The 15,799-nt window shown below is 42.8% G+C and overlaps 1 protein-coding gene, 1 long non-coding RNA gene and 1 other non-coding gene across 6 annotated transcripts in view; 2 read left to right on the top strand and 1 right to left on the bottom strand.

The window, feature by feature from the left end:
• USP46 (ubiquitin specific peptidase 46) overlaps positions 1-4,272 on the bottom strand; it is a 34,570-nt gene extending 30,298 nt beyond the window's left edge. The window contains exon 1 of the mRNA XM_063157285.1: positions 3,758-4,272. Coding sequence (XP_063013355.1) covers positions 3,758-3,793 — 36 coding nt within the window. The 5' untranslated portion in view covers positions 3,794-4,272. The remainder of the gene's footprint in view (positions 1-3,757) is intronic.
• A 7,807-nt stretch (positions 4,273-12,079) lies between these two features.
• LOC134418667 (uncharacterized) lies at positions 12,080-14,661 on the top strand. Of its 4 annotated transcripts, none has more exons than XR_010027838.1 (4): positions 12,080-12,133; positions 12,432-12,594; positions 13,390-13,499; positions 14,367-14,661. It is a non-coding gene; the product is annotated as an uncharacterized LOC134418667 (long non-coding RNA). The 4 variants fall into 4 exon arrangements; XR_010027840.1 differs by having other exon boundaries at positions 12,124-12,138; XR_010027839.1 differs by lacking the exon at positions 12,080-12,133 and adding an exon at positions 12,191-12,205.
• LOC134419163 (small nucleolar RNA SNORA26) lies at positions 13,635-13,753 on the top strand. Its single transcript, XR_010027989.1, has one exon. It is a non-coding gene; the product is annotated as a small nucleolar RNA SNORA26 (small nucleolar RNA).
• Positions 14,662-15,799: the final 1,138 nt, after the last annotated feature.

Below are 15,799 nucleotides of genomic sequence, written 5' to 3'. Positions count from 1 at the left end.
CTCAAGGCTTTACCTAAAGATCATCAACTGAGAAACATACTGCAGAGGATTTCAGTAAGCATGAAATGCCAGCATGCCTGTCTACCCATGAACCAGAATTTGGTACTTGAGTCATTGGGTTATTCCACAGAAACAATAAGCAAAGAGAATTACAGCACATCCCTAGCTGGTGCCTACAGTCTCCCAGTGTTAGGAGGCACTGACTGTTGGTATTCCCTCAAATAGAGTTTTTTCAATGTATTCTATGCTTCTTCACATCTGTTGTAGCTGTCCTACATAAAAGATGAGAACTCGTATACATGGTATACAAGTGTATCCCTCAGTGTGAAAATGGTGTGCAGACAGAGTGAATGAGATTTCACAGGGGCTGAAGGGCAGGTAAGTTGAACATCCTGTGGACTACACCTCCTTCTCAGTGAACATGGCCAACATGCCCACATAAGAATCCTACTGATCCCTCAGGCACAGTTGCCTTCATCCTCTCCACCCATTCAGAACAAGTTTTAGCTCTTAATTCTCATTAAACAAATCAGTGAATAATAACTAAACTATTGCTATTATTATAACTTAGAGGACAAAACTGGTAAAAGACAATAGAGGAATTTTGTTTAATTCTAGAGAGTTGTGCATTTAAATATTTACTACAAGTAAATGTGCCAAGTGGAAACTTCCCCAGTCAAATATTTGTTTCTTACTGGCTAGCTCCTACTGTGTCTATCTCAGCATGTGAGAGCTTATCCAGTGAATATATAGTACTAAGGATCTTTTGCAAGTGAGTTAAATACTGTTCCTGTCTTTCTTGCTTCACTACACTTGTTTTGATCCTTCCTGAAAAGACTAATGACCTCTACCATCTTTAGGAGATCAAAATTACAACCCAAGATATCAAATATCAGGCAGTCAACTTAATAGCAAGCATACATCCAAAAATGCTGGCTAGCCAGGTTTTTCAATTAATTCAGTTAAATTTCAGTAATATTTTTCCCTTCAGGACATGCGAGCAAACATTGAACAAACACACTCAAAAAACTTTGTCAAGGACTACCATTGAAAACACAATCTAAGTTGCATTCAGGGAAGGACAAGCATTTCAGGACCAATTGCTGCCTCTGTCTCTCTTCCTCTACTTCCCCCACCACACCTAAAAACCAACCAGATATCTTTGTTTAGATTTTGGGGTTTTTTTCAAAAAATGGAAAACCCTCTGTGAACACTCTAAAACGGAATGGGAAAAAAATAAAGACCAGAACACCCTTTTTAAGATTACTGAGTTTAACCAGTTAAAAAACTTAGAAACCTATTATTATGTAGCATTATATAGAAAAACATATTATATTGCTAAAGAACTATACAGCTATTTCTTAGTCCACAGCTTGTCTGTAGCTCAGTTTTCAAGCACTACATTATAGTGCAGGAACAAGGTCTGGGAATCAGCATCTCAGCATCTTTCTAGATAGATTTCTACAGATGTCCTAAATCAAACTATATTTAGGGCAAATATTTAGGTTTTAAAAAGGCAAAGGTTTACTTTTATACCTCTAGCCCTCTGGAAGGTTGTCATAGCTCCTTCTACAGACCACCGAGTTCAAGTCCATCACCTCATCAGAGTGGACACATTTTTGGAGGAGCCATAATGCAACGTTGCCAGCACTTGAAAGAATTTGTATTTCTCTTACAGCCCCAAATTCCTGTAGCTGTCTAAAACTCCATTGTTTTTGCCTAAAAGAATTTCCAGTCCCTGAGGGTTATCCAGAAAAAACTAAATGTGACCAACACAACATGGCATCTCTAAACGCTAAGTACACAGACCTCAAGGAATGTGTAGCCTTAAAACATCAGTAACATTGAATAGACTACACCTTCTGTCACAGTACCATCAGCTAGAATTGTCTTGAAGTATGAATCCTGGTATGCCCCCTTTTCTGCTTGGGGCTCTCCTTCTTCCCTTTAGTCTCTCCACCTCTCAGATGCTACTTTTACAGGATTTACTGGCAATGACAGCTGAGCAGCATACCCCTGCAAGAACTTCATCAGTTCTGTTGTGAATCTGTTCAGTCTTTGGGAGAACTGTGCTGCATGCAAGTGCATCTGTCTGAAGCACATGAAAAAATCAGAGTTCCTAGTACTTTATACCAAGGTCTTACATCCACCTATGAGTCTCCAGCTCCCCTTCATGCAGTGTTCTTTTATAAAATTTGCAAGGCGTCACATCCACCATTAATCAGCAGTAAAAACTGGAGCCTGCCTCAGAGAGAAGGTAAGTGCATCTAGGTTTTCTCCTCAGTCCTGTACCATTTCCTGAAGCTCTCTTTGCAGTATTTGTGGCTCATTGGACTGGAAATCATTAAGAACAATGAAGAGTTCAGAAAACTAGTTACTATTGATGAAGAAAGGTGAGCACCCAGGTTATTATACCACAAATCTGGATTTTGTATTAATTCTTTTAACCTCAGAACCAACTCACCCTCTCTGCGTTTCAGAGCAGGCATTTCAAAGGGAGGGCTGAGGTTCAAATGAAAGCTATGCATGGGATTTCCCAGGCATCTCTTTTGCAACAAAAGACCAATCGCACTTAAGTGGAAGTGTGGACACATGGAAGGGGAGCAGGCTTGCACTCTGCACTCCCTCACTCAGACCCCGCAGCAGCCAGGCCTCCGGGGCTGTGCCCACTGCCTTACCCTAGAGACAGGCTCCATTCTCCAGGGCAGGTAAATGGCATGTGTGGCATCAGCAGCACAAGGCATGCTGGGGTACCACATGGAGGGAAGCTGGCAACTGTGTGTAGCTGCTCTTGAAGAACCTGGAAATAAGGGTGAAAAATACAGACTAAAAACCCAAAATGAACAAAAATAGGATTCTCTTCTGTTTGCATTGAGATGCTTAGCACGCAACTATTTATTTGGCAAGTTTGCTACAGTCTCACAGTATTAAAAAGTCTTTGACAGAGTTTGAGCTTTTCCTCCTCCTGCCAAGAAATTTCAAAAACCTAAACCAAATTAGGTGCTCCAAGTTTGTTAGAATTAAAATTAAACCCAAACATAATGCAGAAAGCATCGTTTCAACTGTTCCATGGGGAGAAAAGTAGCAAAGTGAACATAACAAAAATACAAACGTTTCCTTGTTCCTTCCTAATTGCCTAATTGGTTTTGAGAAAGCTAAGTGATTCAAGAGTACTTTATAAACACCAGTTCTCTTCGAGCAGCATGCAGTGCAAGTTAAACCCAGTTAGCTCTAAAGCAAAGACTTCCTAGAGCAACCACCTAGCATCGGGATCTAAAAGTGTTATTAGGCATCTAATCATCCTTCTTCTCTGTGTAATCTGGGGAGCTGCTGGCCCTAGGAGAGCGCAGGGTGCCTGCCTGAGAGGGTTAAACAGGGTCACTGATTTAATGTGGATTCAGAACCCAACTTTGGTCCTTTCGCAGTATTAGGGCAGGAGGAAGGGCAGGCGGAGGAAGGGCGGGCCACGGCTCCGTCTGCAACGCGCCTCGGCCGGGGTCAGACCCGCTCCGGGGGCCTCGCACCGGTTCTGCATCTGCGTCCCTCCCCGGCCCACGCCCGGGCTGCTCCCGGAAAACTCCTCGGGACATCGTCACTCTCCTTCGGCCAACTCCATCCCGGGCACTTCTCGGCAGCCTGCCCGGCTCCCCTGCCGCTGGGGACGGGACGGAGCTGCGAGGTTGGGCTGCGCCCCGGAGCAGCCCCCAGCCGGCCCCCGCAGGGGCAGCCGCCCCGCCCGCCCCCCGCCAGCACTCACCATATTACAGATGGAGGCGATGTTTCTGACAGTCATTAGTCTAAAGGTTGCAGCGATCCCACACCGCCATCTTTATAAGGTGAAAACAGCCCCGCTCATGGTGGGAAGAGCGCAGGAAGGGATAGGGGGCGGCGGCGGCTCCTGCTCCGGGGCTGGGATAAAAGCGAGAGGAGGGGACTGCACAGGCACCCTTTGCGCCCGCAGAGCGGCGAGAAGGACGGACCTTCCCGGCCTCCCTCCTCCGGCCGAGTGACCGGGAGCTTCAGCAGCGCGGGGAGAGCGGCCGCATCTCCGCTCCTTCCGCCTGTGCCGCTCGCACGGTCCGCAGGGCCCCGGGCTCCCGCTGGAGCGCTCAGCCGCGCCTCTGCGCCAGCCGGCACCGCGCTAATCTCTCCCTTCCTCCTCCTCCTCCTCTTCCTCCTCTCCCGGCGGCTGCCGTTGCCGCTCGCCGCTCCATCGCAGCGCCGCGCCCGCTGATGCGCTCTGACAGCGCCGGGGACGGGAAGGGAAGGGAAAGGAAGGGAAGGTCAGAGGCAGTGCCGGGCACAGGGCACCCAGCGGGCCTGGCGGGGCGGCCGCCGCCGCAGCCAATGCGCTGCGGGGCCGAGGGGGCGCGGGGGCGCTGCGCCCACCGCCCCTCCGGACGGGCCCTCCGACAGGAGCCGCGGTGCTTTAATCCCCGGGCCTGGAATGGCCACGGGGCTGGGAATCCCGGCCTCGGTGCGTGCACAGCCATACCGGCAGGCAGCGGGGTGAAGGACAGGAAGGCAGGACGACGTGGATGTGTGGCAGGAACGGCGGCACTGTGCTTTGGAACATGCTCACCCCGCCTAATTAGGAGGTACACAGGAGCCCAGGCACTTGCAAAATCCAGAACCGTAGGCTGGAATGTAATTTACTGCCCTCAGTTGGTGCTTTGTATTGCCATTCATGCAGATAACATTTATCTTCACAGATGCTCTTTTGGGACTGTCCCCGCGCCATGTGCTCACCACAAATTCACAGCATCTAGCATTTATATGACACAGTTAATGTAATAATCTCAGGTTCTCTTCAAACACAAGCAAGTCGAGGCCCATGCCTTTCTCCAAGGCAGAGCAGTGTAAGTATATTAAATTCACACACGTGACAATAGGCCCAAGGTTGTTAAATAGCTAACTGGAGGTCACATAGCAAATCTCTGAGAGAAGCAAGAGCAGAGTTCAGCTAGGGCAAACCTCATCTTAGAATTCCCCTTTCCTTAGCAGATGATGCTTTTTTTCAGCAAGAGCCTAAGGCCCGTTTATTGTTCCTCTGCTATGCTGGGGAAATCATTCAAATAAAGAGAGAACTACTAACATTTCTACAGACGCCTCTGTTCCTAACAGCACCTGAAGGGTGGCATGCTCATTCCTGGCTACACCTTTCATTTCATTATGCTAGAATAAAATAATTGCAGCCTATAGAGCCTGGGTCCACAGCCTTCATTTACAGGAAACATTCTGAAGTCAGTATTTTTTAAAATTATAATTTCAAAAAAAGATCTATGATTACTAGTAAAATCTGGCATCAGCAGTAACATCTAAAGATAAATTCCTGCCCTGAAAATACTGTTAGGTAAGTGGCCTTAATCCAGCTCACTGTGGACAAGTGCCTGCTTTATAAAAATGGTATCAAATTTGGCATTAGTTGGTATCTTGCTGAGAGTTTCAGCAAAGAAACTCAAAATTGAGTTGTCACAGAGACAGAATTTTCTTTCCTCCTTAAGTTGGATTAGTTATATTAAATCATTGCAGACATTCAACATACAGGATGGAGAAAGATTTTTGGACATAATGGAGTGAAGTCCACAGGGCCACTAAACTGCTTCATAAATCCGCAAATCACTATGCAAAAGAGCCATTAAATAACATCACTGAGAAAAAAAAAATTGTCTTTGGTATAATTCTATTAAGTTTATGGTCTTACATTATGTGTGAATTTGATCCCAAGTGTTTAATTTGCTTAAACTCAGAGGACTGGATTACACATAATATGACAGGTTTTCTCAACATAACCAGGGAAAATGGGAGTTAAGCCAACATGTCAGGACTGAAGCAATCAAGGTCTGATTAGTTTCCAGTGCATTTCTAAGTAGCCTGGACAGTACTGCACCATCCCTGGTTTTTAAACTGATGCCTGTTATTACACAAGCCTAATTACATATTCTTTGCTGTAGCCTGCTTATTCCAATTTACTGTGGAGAATCATAATTGCTATCAGTGAAAAGTTATGGAACAAACAAATGGGTTTGAAAGGTAATTAAAAATTTAAATGACACAAAATGCAGTATCTAATAAAGCCATTTGCCTCACGTATATTTTAATGTCAGTAACATTACTTCCATAATACAAACCCCAGAGAAATCATATAATGTGTGAAGACAAAAAAGAAAAAAGTGGTATTTCCATACATCTTTTTTTCTTAAACGCCAATTACTTGACTTCAGGGTAAGTTTTCTGTTGTTTCTGTTCGTTAAACTTTTTTGACACAAAATTAAATTGCTACTGATTAAGCACTTACTGGTTGTTCAAGGGAATATTTGTCAACATGCACACGCATCATTCTGTGAAGAATTCAGTATCATATTCCTTAATGCTAATATAAATACTTTCATTTAAAGGTGGACACTTTTCTTGTCTTTTTTTCTGAAGATAAATAATAAATATAGAGAATAATATACAAGTGTAATTGTGTCAGTTTGAAAATAGTCTAGCACTGTCTTTTTTGCTCTTCAGACATATCAAAACAGGAAAGAAGAAAGAAACTTTCATGCTGGAAATGGACTAGTGTCTGGTTTTGTTTTTTTCTGCTGTTGTCATTTTCAGGAATAGAAACTTTATTCCTGTCGCTGTTTGAAGATAAAAAAGTGCTAAGCAATGCAACAGATACTAGTAACAAACTTTATAGGAATTGTATAAATAAAGAACAGTGCACAATTGTTTCCACTCCAAAGCATTGCCCTATCTCCTTACAACAAACAACCAACCCTGTGTTTCTTCTTAGTGTTAGACAAAGAGAAGGAAAACAAAGGACTATTTATAACCTAAGAGTGCTTATATAATTTCTGTTGAAAGGTCAAAAAATACCTCCTGCATTTAATTTTAGATCTGTCTTGGTCTCATCTGGTTTTACACTTGAACATTTCTATTTCACTGCATAAAATATGGACCTATTGTAAATATCCTCTTTGGCTAGCAGAGGCATGGATTTCCATAACATTTTCCACTAGACTTTTCAGAGTATTTTGCAAGCATTCACTCAGAGTTGTCAAATTATTTGGTGGCAAGTTAATATTAGTTTCTTTTACAAAGCAAGAAAATTGCCAGCAGAAATGTAGTGACTTGTCCAAAGTTAACACAGGAGAGTTGGTAGCAAATCTGAGACTAGAATATCTGTTCATTCTGTGCTACAAAGAGGATATTGCATTTCCTCTCCAGAAATCTTGTAAAATTCCACAGAGGGTTCATTTATGTTTTTCTTGTAATAAACTTGGGTCCAGAAATGGGTAATCATCAGTCAGTTTGCTGAACAAATGTTTGGAACAGATCAAATTTAGGATATTTTTCCAACCAATTAAAAGGTCATTTTAATGGAAAAGGGAGTTAAAACAATACTAAGGCTTCCTGAAAGCATGGAAAATACATAAGAATTATAGGAGAATTCAGATGTCTGAAATATTACAGTGCTGACAATGTAAGTTTAGAATTTTACAATTTTTAAAATGTTTTGTATATAATATTAAATTATGTTCTACCAAAAAATAGCAAAATATCTTTAACAAAATGGCAAATGTGTAGACAGAAGAATGAGAAATCGGGATTTTCCATGAAGCTTGGCCTCATTCCAGAACAGACTGGTGGCTTTAGTACAATGCCAAATACCAGCTTGCTGCCTATGGATTGAATCTGTGGCACATGGCTCACAGCTAGTCCATGGAAACCACTCCATCTGCACCTGACATTCTAATGGCAAGAGTGAGTTGCAGTCCATGAACAATTCATGGAAATCCATAGAAAATGTGCAGAGTCTAAAACCAAAATATCAACCCAACTTTGGAATTACTATTTTTCTTTAAGACTGTCATCTTCAAAGCAACCCCTACCCAACATTTTCAAATTATCTGAGAAATTATTTCTCTTGATTCAAAATACTGTAAAACTTCGTGTTTTGGTGATAGTATGACTTGTCAGGATTCTGAAGATAAAGCATAGAAATAAAACTGCATTAAATTGATCCCTGAATCTTGCCTATCTTTTGCTAGTTTAAACATTTTAGAGTTGGCAAGTAGAGAATACCACCTCTTCATTTTTCTCAGAAATTATTACTTTACAGAAGAAAACAAAACACTTTATCCATCTTGTGGAATCCTCTGACTCCTCCCCCTCAGGGACATCCCCAGGGCCTTGCCTTGGAAGAATACATCATAAAGTTTTCCCCACCTCAGCCGACAGAGAGGAGTAAGCCATGATGCTCTGCAGCACTACTGCCAATCTACGTTAGATTGCCTCCCCCATTGGCCAGCTGACAGTGCCCACCCCGATTACTCCTCCCTCATCCCCCCTACAGGGCGCTGCCCTTTGTCCTTTGCTGTGCCCTCAGGGCACTGGTCACTGACCCCGCGCTGAAGTCATGCAGGCCACATGGTTCTCTTTTGTCTCTGCTCCCTTTGGCAGGGTGGATGCAATAAACTCCCGCTGGAACAGACCATGCACAGAGCCTCCCTGTCTTTCCTCTGCTGAGCTCTCTGTGGTGTGTGTGTGTGTGTGTATGGGCTTGAAATGGCTGCTCTGGAGACCTCACTCTGAGCAGCTTCTGAAGGAGACCTGTCAAAGAAGGTTGCAGCACTTCTGCCACCCTGCCACACTGCAACAGCATCTGACATCATCGTTTTTTGGCCGCACACCACATCTGGAAGGTCAAAGACAGCAGAACAAGACAGAAGCAAGTACATGGATGTTGAGGTACCAAAAGCTGGCTGAGTAGATACAAGGGGTTGAAGAGTTCTCTAGTGAAAGCCATTGCATTCTAGTCTATGAAGAGGCTGTTAAAGCCTCTGCAGCCAGTCCGAGTCAGTCATGGCCTGGAGCTGTGATTATCTCGTCATACCTTACCCCTGCCCCTTCCTTCCCCTTGAGTTTCAAATACACTGTGTTAAGAGCTTGGAACAGTGACTGTAATAGAACTTCAGTGCTCTGTAAATAATACTGACCTTCCCCACTCTCACTACTCAAGGAAAAATATTCCCACCTTTCCAGAAGGAAGACTCATGAAGAATGGCCTCTTCATCAGGTATATTATTCAGCAAGGGAGCTCACAAGAAAACTTTACTGGCATTTTTCTTACCTATACAAAATGTGTTTTCAGGTGGAAAAACACTATTTAAATTCTAATCATACATATTAGCTGGAAAGAGATAACAAAAACTTTTAACCATGGAAGTAATTTATCAAACAAAAAGAGACTCACTGAGCAAAAATAACAGAAAATTGAAGTTTTTACAGAAATATATTGATATTTCTGCCTCTGAAAAGGAAATAATCATTCTGGCTTGCCTTCCTCTTCTCCAAAGATTGTATTTATCATTTTTATTCTCTTTTACAGGCTCCAATTTTAACTCACAAACATTCTGAGGACAAAAAGAGCCCAAAGGACAGATAAGCTGTAACTGGCATTTAGTCTATTTTCAGCGTGAATTTAAAATAGCCTTTACATTTTATTAAATTGTGCATAAATCAAATTATACTTTTATTACATTACATTACATCTCAAAGTTTTAACCAAATTTAACCACACACAAACACACACATACACACACATATATATAAATATAAATAAAAGTCTTTTACATTCTAAGATTTCAAACATGACAATTATTTAATGCTACTGAATACCAATACTACTTTGCAGGTAATTCACCTGCAAAGACTGATGGACACAGTGAGGTTTTACTTGATTGATTTTCCTTCATTGTGGAGAAAGACAGTAAAATTGAAGTGAAATGTTTATGACAATTGCACATTGTGGTAAGCTCCTGATGTTCTTAAACAAGTTGTTTTCAAGAGTCTGTCTTCTGTGAGAAGCATCAAAGCATAAGAGACTTTGAGACTTAATTCTTGCATGTGACAAAGAGAGACTTGGCTAATTAGAGCATCACTCTTCAATATTTGAACAAATTAATTCAGGTCACCCACCTCCTCAAAAAGCTCAACACTAATCTACAAAATAAGACACCCTGCTGCCACTTAATAAATTTCAAAATGCCCTCATGATAACTGGATGTCCTACAAATTCTGCTCATGACCAGGCCTGTATTTCTCCCAGTTAGTTAAAATTAACCTGTACCCAGATCCACCAATATTGTGGTCTTTCCCTCAAGTCCCCAAAGTACCCAAGCTGTGGGCGGACTCAGTGCCCAGCTGAGAAGTTCATTCAGATAAAAGTTACATCCCACACACATGGAAACAGCAGATCTGCCTGCAGCCTTGTAGGCAGCAACTTAGTGGCTACAGCACTATAACAGGAAATGGGAGAACTAACCTGCAAGTAAAGAGGCTCAAATCCACACCTGATCCTTGCAGTAATTTATTAAAGGACAGTTATTTTGTTCTATAGAGCAGCTTTGGAATAGGACAGGCAGGTCAGGTAGACTCTGCATTTCTTCTCTTGAAGTTGTGCCGCTGTTAGACACAAAAGTTTCATGGAGCCAGAGAGAAGGCAAACAGTACAAACTTTGTATGGGGAAAACAGAAGAAAACTTCTGAGGGCCAAGGAAAAGGTGTAGGATTATGTGAATTATTAAAATGCTCAATTAGGATGGATACTGATCACTGGTTTGCTGTGGATTGCTGGTTTTCTGTGTAACAGAAGTGCCAGTTTACTTTCTGTACTGGAAAAGAAGAAAGCAAACTTGACATAAATCCCACTGGCATAAGTGCTAAAAATTTAAAGATTGAATGCCACTTCATCTTTTTGACTACATTACGGAAAAAGACTGATCTGACTTAGGTGTCTGACCACAGAAAATAGTCATTGCAAAAGGAGCCCACTTGAAATAACTTAAAACTACATGTCTCACAAATTTATCTCCAGAGACTGATTTACCTGCAGTCCTAAGACTGGTTTTGAATCTGGGTGTACAGACAATAAACTGTCAATGGGTTAATCTGCAACAATGTTTTGAGCGTCAAGAATTAGAGCAGGTAACTAGAAGTGGAAGGAAACGATTTCTAGAATCATCCCTTGATTGCAACTATGTGACTATTTGTTTCAGGCTGCATCAGATTGGTTAGCTCTGTTGAGAGTGATTTGAATGCAGGGTTCAGATTAGAGATAGCGGGCCAACTCGTTGTTTTCTTTCTACACACTTTACAGGTGGAACACGGCGTGAGCCAGGACATATTCCTCCTCACTGAGACAGGAAGGTATGAATTATCAGCAATATACACACCTATTTGAGAAGCAGGGACTTCCATTCAATTCAGTTTGGACAATGCTTTCAGACACAGGGTGTGATTCTTGGGGTGTCCTGTGCTGGGCCAAGGGTTGGACTTGAAGATCCTGATGGGACCCTTCCACCTCAGTACATTCTATGATATATTGTGATTCCTGCCTACCAGCTTTGCGAAGTCTCTGTCCTACAAACCACTAATTCCCTGTTTATGCTAATCTGCTCGTACTCACTCCAAACCCTCTTAGCAGCATCCCCAGACGGGCGGCCCGTTCTATCTGGGGCAGAAGAGCCGCAGAGCTGCGCACCGTGCCGAGGGCTGGCTCGCAGGCCAGGCCTGCTGGCCCGCCGTCACGGCTGGCGGGCAGCCCGGCACAGCTGCACGGCATGGCCAGGGCATTAGCGAGGCTCGGGGCTTTACCTCGCCATCCTCAGACAGCTCCTAAGCCTCCTAAGCACGGCTTAGACAGGAGTTTAGACAGAGATCAGCGGTATTTAATGCCTCAAACCCGCTACACAGCTGCCACTTCGCACCGAAGGCACTTTTGTTTCCCGGTGTTAAACATCTGCGGGCACCCAGAACTCGGCCCGGGGAGGAATGGACGAGCGTGCCCCCGCAAAAGCCTTGATCTGACCCATGGGGGCCGCCGCAGGAAGCTCAGCTGCTCAGCCGGGCCGGGCCGGCCCCTCAGACGCGGCCGTGGCGCGGCCCTGCGGCAGCTCCCAGGCCCTCCGGCTCAGCGCGGCTCGGCCGCGCGGCCCCGCCCCGCCCCACGCGAGGTCACGCGCGCTGTCCTCGCCAATAGGCAGCGGCGGCCGGAGCCGCGTGGGTCTCGCGGGAGCGCGCGGCGGTATTTAGCGGCCGGCGAGGCGCTACTCCGTCCTTCTGTCCGCCGGCTGTGGGCGCGGTAAGGTGAACGCGGCCGCTCTCAGGGGAAACCGCCTACCCTCCGCACGGACGGGCTTTGGGCCTAGGGGAGGTGGGACACACCTGTGGGGTTTTCCCTTCACATCTTGCCCTCTCGGAGCTTGGCGGTGCTCCGGGGAGTCAACACAGGGGGATAGAGCAGCTTTCCCTCACTAAAACCCAGTGCGGAGCCCTTCCCTCCGCCCTGCATCCTGTCGTGAGGCACAAATGGCCCGCGTCCCTCCATTCCCCCCTCGCGGTCCCCTTGCTGCCCGGCTGATGCCTTTCTCCCTCCGCAGTGTGTCCCGAGGAAGCGGCGAGCCCTTCAATGCCCGCCATGGGCAGGAGCCCCGGCGCGGCTGGCCCGGGCAGGCCCAGCGCTGGCGGGCTGCGCTCACGGCCTGGGACGCCCATGGGTGAGGGACACACCGAGCTCAGCGCTCCTACTGCAGCCTGGGGCTGGTAAGAAAAGGCTTCGGGCTTCCGAAGTGGAGGGCTATGAATCCTGAGAGTTTTTTAAAACAACAGATATATGTATGGGGTGCTGCCCTGTGTCTCTGAGTCAAAATAACTGTCTACGTTTGCACTCTTCTGTATTTTAAGTCGCAGCTATTAGGCTGCACAAACCTTGAATCTGAATCACTGCGTTTATTTAGTTTTTTAATGGGCCGCATCAAAAAAATTGCAATTGTAACCTGTGATGTTTAAACTGTAGGCACTTAGGGCTTGGGTTTAACTGGGCTTGATAATTGTTCAAACAAAGAAAAAACCCCCTCTGTCTTGGGCTTTCCCTGAATATTCTAGTCCACCTGTAACAGTATCATTTGATGTCTCTTGGATGAGTGCTTTATAAGTTGTAACAAGGTGTGTGTATATATCTATCTGTGTGTAGACACAAGGTAGCAATGAATTATCTGGCAAAGATTCAGTCAAACCTACAGGTTTATAGTTCACCTCGGTAGCATCAGCACTGAAAATAATTTAGGCTTAATAAACGTTACATTGTTTAGGATTAAAAGTATATTTTAAAAAATGTTAAAAAGGCATGGTCTATGTTGTTTAACTGGGCTAATGAACATGCCTTATCAACAGATTGAACCAGTAATTGCCATTTGCTCTAGGTTTTGATTTAAAAATAAACTTCTTGTAAATGGCTTGCAACAATATAATAGCAACTCTGTAGAATAAACTTTAGAGTTTTAACTTTAGTTAAACAGTATTAATTATAATTTTACAATTTTTTTTTGTGTTCTCTAGAGGCCTCACATAGCAACCATGCTTGAAATGTTTTAGACGAGGGTAATCACACCTAAATGTGAAGCAATGCTCAGGACTTCTTAGGAATAAATAATGCCTTCTCCTCGAAGGTAAGTGTGCTCTGTCTAATGACAATTCCAATGGTATTTCAAGCAAATTATAGTATCTCTTAAATAGTATATTCAGATCATCCTAGTTGATTAGAAAACACTATAACATGCTAAAATCTACTCCCCTTTTATGCTTTGCCCTCTTAAGTCTGGCAGTGTCTTAAGTGGCCAATACTGAGGGGTATAAAAGTTCTCTTGCAAACCCAGAGGTGAGGCTGAAACTCTTCTTTGGATCATGCTTAGGAGGAACACATTTGTATAACTGCTGAACTTCAAGAAGCTGCTAATCAACTTTGTTAACAGTTTGTAGGAAGATTTTGAACTGTCCTCTTGTTATGATAGCTGAATCTTAATATCATAGGTTTCTCAAATCTGTGCTTTGTGAACCTGTGTGATTCGTGCCTTGAGTAAAGAGTTTCTCATAAATTGTTTGGTCTCCAGGTATGTAATTGTGAAAAGGATTATCAGGTAATAGTGGCTGCATTGCCTTCTATTCCTGAAGGAGTTTAATTTACTCCTTGCTGGAAGACAAAGCAAAATAGCTTTGACTGGTGAAAAACTTGTGTGGTAATTCTTAAAACTTTATATAGATTTAGCCAAAAACAAATAGCAAAAATATCACAGGAAAGTCAATGATAGTTACTGATCTGCTTATTCTAATATAGCTGGTCCTCTGGAATGGAATCCATACTAATGGTATGGGAAATGCAGATCCCATCCTGTACAAACCAAGTAATTTTGTTTAAAAAAAGGCTCTGGCCTAAGGTTAGTGTCATGTAGAAGATTCATGTAGCTCAACCTTAGAGCAGTTGCCTGTTTTGTGTGTGCATAATGCTGACTGCAACTGAAATAGAACTTCTTTTACAGGGATGAAGACAACATGTGCCAGGAACTGACATTAGACATCAGTTTATGATTTCCTGAGTGGATGATTTTTGACTTCATACAAGATGATTCCAGTTGTCACCTCTAAGTATCATCTTGGAAGTAGAATTGAGACAAGCAATGGCTTAAATGATATGTCTTCAATGATAATGTTGAAACAGGCATCTCACCATTTGTTAAAACAGGCTTCCTAACAAAAACTGCTGTAATTTGACTGTTTGTGGATTAATTAAAATAAGTTATGAGTAATTATTAAAATAAAAGTATGCTACCAATACTTTGTGTTTTGAAGTTTTCTTCTTAAGGTATTTTCTGCATGAAGACTTTGTTTCTGTGACAGCACAAAAGTGTTTACATCCATGAAACATTCTTGCCATGTTCAGACTTGATTAATTTAATCTTAAATTTACAAACCCATTGAAAAGGCCCTCTTAAACTTTTATTCTTGGTATCTGAGTTATTTCATTACACTGTATGTGTTTGCATGTTCTCTACAAAAGAATTATCTCAAACTGAAAAGAACACGTTACCAAGAATCCCATTCCTTGCCTATTTTAAATTAACAAGGAAAATGTTGTAATATTCCATGTAAAGTACTATCAGTGAGAAGGTCCTTAAAAAACAAGATCATCATTGTTGAGCAATTAAAAGCTTGTATATGCTTTTCAGTAGCTTATGTCTTAATACTGAAAACATTTTTCTTGAAGGTAGATCTTGAATTGATTTTGTGCATCCTGCACAAAATTTGTGTTACTGCCAGTGCTTTCCTAGAATGCACAAGCAAGGATATTTAGTAGAATGGCTGTCAGGTGCTCACCACTGCCTGTTTAGGAGACTGAGATGGTGTGGATTTAGGAACTAATGTATTTACACATGTGGTCATATTGAACCCCCATCTAGACAGGAAGTGTTTCTTTTTACCTTTGCTTAAACATACACTAAAAGGGTTGAGTAATGATCTGTGGCCTTCTAGGCTCACCCAAGTCTGCTTGTTTTAATAAGAAACAACTATACAGAAGTACTTTCTCTTCACAATACTAAACTTGACAAGTGTCCATTTCCTCTTGCAAGAAACAATGTATCATTTCTTAAACGTTTTTTCAGTTGTAATAGATCTTTGTCTGCTGTGGCCATGCTTAAGGATTAATTTTTAGTCTATTCAGTCTTGTGTTATGGGGTTGTGGTTTTATGTCTCTGCTGCACAAGATATCTAATTTTCCTTTCTTAGATTCAATGTTAATTAATAATATTCAGTACAGACTGATTTCTGAACGTTCACTCCTGTTGTCCTTAACCAGTAAGCTTGTTTACATTTGATAGTTTGGCATGATGATTTCAGTGAGCTACACTTCCAGAATTTCTGAAGGAATTAGAAGCTATCTTAGAATTAGGGTTGGAGTTTTCCTTTCCAGATT

This window comes from Melospiza melodia, chromosome 5 (assembly GCF_035770615.1).
Source record: "Melospiza melodia melodia isolate bMelMel2 chromosome 5, bMelMel2.pri, whole genome shotgun sequence".
Taxonomy (NCBI): domain Eukaryota; kingdom Metazoa; phylum Chordata; class Aves; order Passeriformes; family Passerellidae; genus Melospiza; species Melospiza melodia.
This window is presented reverse-complemented; position numbering and strand designations above follow the sequence as displayed.